This window comes from Micropterus dolomieu, linkage group LG22 (assembly GCF_021292245.1).
Source record: "Micropterus dolomieu isolate WLL.071019.BEF.003 ecotype Adirondacks linkage group LG22, ASM2129224v1, whole genome shotgun sequence".
Lineage (NCBI taxonomy): Eukaryota > Metazoa > Chordata > Actinopteri > Centrarchiformes > Centrarchidae > Micropterus > Micropterus dolomieu.
Window position 1 is genome coordinate 35,813,526 of NC_060171.1, and position 5,988 is coordinate 35,819,513.

The 5,988-nt window shown below is 41.8% G+C and overlaps 1 protein-coding gene across 1 annotated transcript in view; it reads right to left on the reverse strand.

The window, feature by feature from the left end:
* Nucleotides 1-4,353: 4,353 nt before the first annotated feature.
* LOC123961754 (paired box protein Pax-6-like) overlaps nt 4,354-5,988 on the reverse strand; it is a 34,833-nt gene continuing 33,198 nt past the window's right edge. Inside the window, exons 10-11 of the mRNA XM_046037398.1 lie at nt 5,328-5,472; nt 4,354-4,873 (exon numbers count right to left, since the gene is read on the reverse strand). Of these exons, the coding sequence (XP_045893354.1) occupies nt 4,788-4,873; nt 5,328-5,472 (231 nt within the window). The 3' untranslated portion in view covers nt 4,354-4,787. The remainder of the gene's footprint in view (nt 4,874-5,327; nt 5,473-5,988) is intronic.

Genomic DNA, 5,988 nt, shown 5'->3' on the forward strand with positions numbered 1-5,988 from the left:
AAAATTCGAGTTGCCAGGCGACAACCTCGGAACCTGAATGATTTGGAGGCTGTCTGCAGGGAGGAGTGGGCCAACATCCCTGCCGAAATGTGCACAAACCTTGTCACCAACTATAAAAACCGTTTGACATCTGTGCTGGCCAATAATGGCTTTTCTACAAAATATTAACATGCTGTTTGTCCAGGGGGTCAAATACTTGTTTTTCCTCATCAGATGGTTATCAATTTTTATAAATTCATATTATGTGATTTTCTGGAATTTTCTTTGGGATTCTGTCTTTCACTGTTAGAATGTACATATGATTAAAATTATAGATCGTTGCATTCTTTGTAAGTGGGCAAACCTGCAAAATCAGCAAGGGGTCAAATACTTATTTCCCCCACTGTATACTTGTTGAAGTATACAGTGTATTGATGAAGTATTGGCTTTTCACTCTTGAAAGTTTTTATTGCACTTACAGTAACAAGCATAGGTGTTAACTCGAGTGAGTGTCGAAGTTATCACTTCACCTGGTTCACTTCTTTTTCTTTTCTTTTTTTTAAACCTGTCCTGCCTGGTATAGAGTATGATGAGCTGAATACCATATTGTGACAGACAGATTTTACTTTAACAAGAGAGTATTGATATACTCCTTTGTTTGTTTTATTATTTATTTTATTATGTATTGATTTGTCACCAGGCCGGACAGGGGGGCAGGGGCACAAACATTGCACAAACAGACAGCACAGCGAAAGGACAACACCTGCAAGAGAATGGGGATGGGGGGTGGGGCAGAGAAAAAACAACAACAACAAACAAACAAACAAACAAACAAAAAAGACAACCAGCCGAACAGCAGCAATAAACTGCTGACATAGGAAGACAATTGAGAGAGAAATGAAAACGAGAAACAGTCAAGCACAATATATAAGCAACACAGCACAGCCATGAGAGCTCGAATAATAAAAATTAATTTAACAAAAAATTAAGTAACTGAAAGAAAAGCATCAAGAATAATTCTACCAGGGACAACCTAAATTTGTTTGTGTCTATGTGTGTGTGTGTGTGTGTGTGTGTGTGTGTGTGTGTGTGTGTGTGTGTGTGTGTGTGTTTGTACATGTGTGTGCGCATAAGCCGGTTAGAGAATGTAGTTGTTAGTGAGAGTGGGATGCCACAACCATGCGGCACCAACCCCAGCAACAGGCATGCAAGAACCCCAGTAGCCAATAGGGGTGGGAGAAATAAATGAATAAAATTTTTGTTAAAAATGATGCACCGCGACGTGAAAGCGGAAGACCAATCAACAGACACCAAAAAAACCGACTGCCCATCCAAATGCCCATCGACAACGCAATGCCGACAGAATGCACACAACAGAGACCACTGCTACCCACCAACCCGTCAAGGGCCGAGAATTCCGGGCACAAGCCCAGAATAATCCGGAGCACAGCCCTGTCCCACACGCACACTGCACATCCCGAAAACTAACTTTATACTTCAGTCTCCAGAGGAGTCCAACAACCGGCCAACAGAGAAGTGGGGAAGCATGGATCTGAAGCCAAAGAACGCAAACTGGTCCCTCCAAGCCAACGAGGAAATGCCTCCCCCAGATTCAAATGCACAAATTAATGCCCAGCAGACCTCCAGAGAACCTGCACAGAAAAAAAACAATGCATCAAGATGCATCGACAATCGTCCTACAATCCTTTTGTAGCCTACAACCTACAACAACCAACTGCAACCGGACTGACCCAACCCGCGCCCAGAGACCCCCACCCCAGTAGCTAGGGCACCCTGTGACCCCCAAAACGCAAAGTACCCCAGACCACATGTCCCGGTGAGAGTTGTGCCCCGCCCCAAGTGAGAACAACAGAGAGCTGGTTCACTTATGCTCTGCTGACCGCTTGACTTCACTCCGTGGGCAGATGACAGATGAGGAGGAAAGGAAAACAGAAGGTCTCTGCATTCTCTTCTTTGACTTGAGTTTGGCTAAAATAAACCAAAGAGTGATTTCATTGTCTTTACATTTTGCTGTTGCTCCATTAACGTGAGAAGACTAGTGGAAGGTTCTTGTCTTGTCTGGCAAGTTTCCAACTTGGCACCTTTACTGGATTCAAAATCACACCGAAAATCAAAGTAAACAAACTGAAATCACAGGCTGATCCAAACTGATGACTTTCATCACAGCAACTTATAATGTGACTCAGTAGTGTGGGTGGCCCCTACGTGCCTGTATGCACTCCCAACAATGTCTGGGCATGCTCCTGATGAGGACCCCACCAGAGCACTGCGCTCCCAGAATGCAGGGTTACTTGTGGTTCCTACATTCTCCAAAAGTAGACTAGGAGCCAGAGCGTTCAGCTATCAATTCAATTCAATTCAATTCAATTCAGTTTTATTTATATAGCGCCAAATCACAACAACAGTTATCTCACAGCGCTTTTCATAAAAGAGCAGGTCTAGACCATACTCTGTGATGATATTTACAGAAGCCCAACAGTTCCCACCAAGAGCAAGCACTAGGCGACAGAGGCAAGGAAAAACTTCCTTTTAAGAGGCAGAAACCTCGAGCAGAACCATGGCTCAGGGTGGGCGGCCATCTGCCTCGACCGGTTGGGGTGGAGAGAGAGAGAGAGAGAGAGAGAGAAAAAGAGAGGGATGTAAGGAGAGAGAGAGGGGAGGGAGGCAGCCTACACAATATACACACAGAGGTACAGACAGCGAAGGTAATGTTGCTATAGACTAAATAAGAAAATGGTACAGATGTTTATAATAGTGTTAATGGTAACCATCGTAATGTTAATGATTATAATAACAATAATAACAATAAGACTAGCAACAATAGTCGTTGCAGCAGAGGGTGTCGAGCAGGAACACGGGGGCAGCAGGTGACCCGCAGCCACAGATCCAGACTCCACAGCTCCAGAGCCAGAAAACCTGCAGGAAGTGATAGGAGAGAGGAGAGAGACGAGAAAGCACAAGACTACCAGAAAGGGGAGAAGTTGTGTTAGTAACATGCAATAATGGGATGAGGTTGCATACAGAGGGATATAACTGAGTATCATCTGCGTAACAATGAAAGTTTATGGAATGTTTCCTGATAATATTGCCTAAAGGAAGCATATATAAAGTGAAGAGGATGGTCCATGGACAGATCCTTGTGGAACTCCATGACTAACTTTGGCGTGCATGCAGGATTCATTATTAACATGTACAAACGGAGATAAATAGGACTTAAAGCAAGTTAGAGTGGCTCATTTAATGCAAATTAAATGTTCCAGTGTCTGTATAGTTTGTCTTCTTTTAGTTTGCTAAAACCCCTGGATCAAGAGTGGGTTTATCAAGAGGTTTAATTAAAGCTACTTTAAAGGACTGTGGTATTTAGTGAAGTTAGTTGGATTTTGTCTCTAATAGTTAGAATCTTATCATTAAAGAAGCTCATGAAGTCGTTACTACTGAGAGCTATGGGAATACATGGCTCAATAGAGTTGTGACTCTCTGTCAGCCTGGCTACAGTGCTGAAAAGAAACCTGTGGTTGTTCCTATTTTCCTCTAGTAATACGCTGCTCTGGCATTATGGAAGGCCTTCCTATAAGTTTTAAGAGGGGCAACAAAGTCGAGTGTCTTTCGCAGCGAGCCTGCAGCACTATCAACAAGATGATCAATGTGGGTGGGACTGAAATTAGCATAGGAGTCCTCTTTTATATTGAGATATGTTATTGAATTAAATGCAAATGGAATCACTTCCACTTAAATCAAAAAAACATTTAGTGTAGGAATTACTGTCAAATGGAGTGTAGTCCAGCAATAGGAACGTTATTAAATAATAAGAATAAGATAAGAAGGGATTCTGTGGAAAGACTATTAAATGTTCAGTTTCAACGCCATATGCCAGTACAAGGTCGAGGGTGTGGTTATAACAATACTTTAGAATTTAACAATGAATATATTTGAAATAATTTTATTATGGAAACACTCCAAGATCAGTGGAGAAGACAAATACTTTACACTTTGAAATTAGAAACAGATTTACATCCGAGACACAATCTAATGTTCACTTTTGTGTTCTGCTTTCAGTTCTGATCCCCCATCCCCCACCTCAACATAGTTTTTCAGTTCAAAATCAGTCCATGCCAGTTTATAGACACCAGGTTAGGGTTTTTACAATACCAAACACATTTCACCAGATTCCACATTCTGAAATTCTAAACACATTCCAGGGCTTTTGGAATCTGTTGATGAAACAAATTCACAGCTGACAGTTCATTTTAAGTTTTATTAAGTCTTTCCTTTTACATTTCAATCAACATCTTTGTTACAATACACCAACATGATATAAATTAGGAACTGAAAGTGGAGGTAATATGTCTTCCCACAGAATGTCCAAATGGACAATGAGCAGTTTATTCCTGTCTGGAGTTTATTACCAAAGGACAGTCCACCTTCTTGAGCTTCCTGAGTATAGCTCAGGCTAGAGCTTTTCACTCTTGGCTATTGCCAGTGTCCTCACCAGCCAAACTTTGAATGGAAGCTGATGGAGATGATGCGGAAAGAGAACTCCCCAACCTTTAATTCAGCTGTAGTTGAATTAGTACTCAAACGCCTTCTGTCCAGCTAGTCACTGGAATTTGGTTTGAAAGTTTTATCGCAAGCATTCATGACAGTAATTTTCTTATATTCATTTGCTGTGTTGTCTGTTTCAGTCAATGACAGGTCCTTTTTGACATTCAAGCTGTAAAGCAGGGTTAGGCTTTGATGACACTGCTGATGATCACTGCAGGCAAGAATGATTTCCATGAGAAATGACATCACTGCAGACGTGGCCAGTACTGTGACATGTCTGCTTCACTTCCTGGAACTTGGACTGGAACTGAGATACCAGGGGAAATCAGACCTGGTAAAAGGAGAACAAAGTGGTCATTGGAGTACACTTATAAGACAGACATGACAACAAAGTTTAAAGGTGTGGTTTAACTGAATGCAAAACAATTTTTAGAAGAGGCACAGTTCCAAATAGACTCTTGTACAGCATGGAAGAGTCTTTCCGAATGAAAGACTCTTCCATGCTGAGGAGAGTCCACACAGAGAGGAGACTCCTCCTCCTCATGGAGGCCACTATTATGCATGTTGCTACACCACTTGCAATTGGCTAGTTTGAGTTGACTCTGACATCGTTTTATTTTATACTTTTCATGCAGAAATTGGTGCCTTAGCCAGGGATAAATATCATAGCCAGAATGCACCAAATTGCACTATTTAAAAAAGCTTTCTGGGAGAACATGTCCCTGGACACCCTAAGGTGATTTTGTTCCACAACTTGACCAGTGAGAGTATCAAACAGCACCTACCTGTTGAGGATGTTGCAGAGGATGCCATTGACTGGCTGTTGATGTGTGGCTGGATGTGAGGAGGAGTGTATGTTTCATAACTTCTTCCATTTGCAGTGGTGGGGCTGGTGGGCAGCATGCAGGAATAAGAGGTCTGGCTGGGTGCCTGGAAACATACATTAATGTTGCCCATTAAAACAGCTGAATTTAACACCATGATGAGCCATTCACCATCAGGTAAGTGTCATGCAAGATTAGCATTGTTGTTACAGCCTATTAACATAACATATACGGTTTATAATAGTATGAGGAAGGATTTTACAACTCTAAAACAGTATCATGGCCCCAATTGTGTGATCCTCTATCACAACAATCCTGAGGTTGTGATAGAGCTCGACACCCTCTGCTGCAACGACTATTGTTGCTAGTCTTATTGTTATTATTGTTATTATAATCATTAACATTACGATGGTTACCATTAACACTATTATAAATATCTGTACCATTTTTCATTTAGTCTATAGCAACATTACCTTCACTGTCTGTACCTCTGTGTGTATATTGTGTAGGCTGCCTCCCTCCCCTCTCTCTCCTTACATCCCTCTCTCTTTCTCTCTCTCTTTCTCTCTCTCTCTCTCTCTCTCTCTCTCTTTCTTTCTCTCTCTCTCTCTCTCTCTCTCTC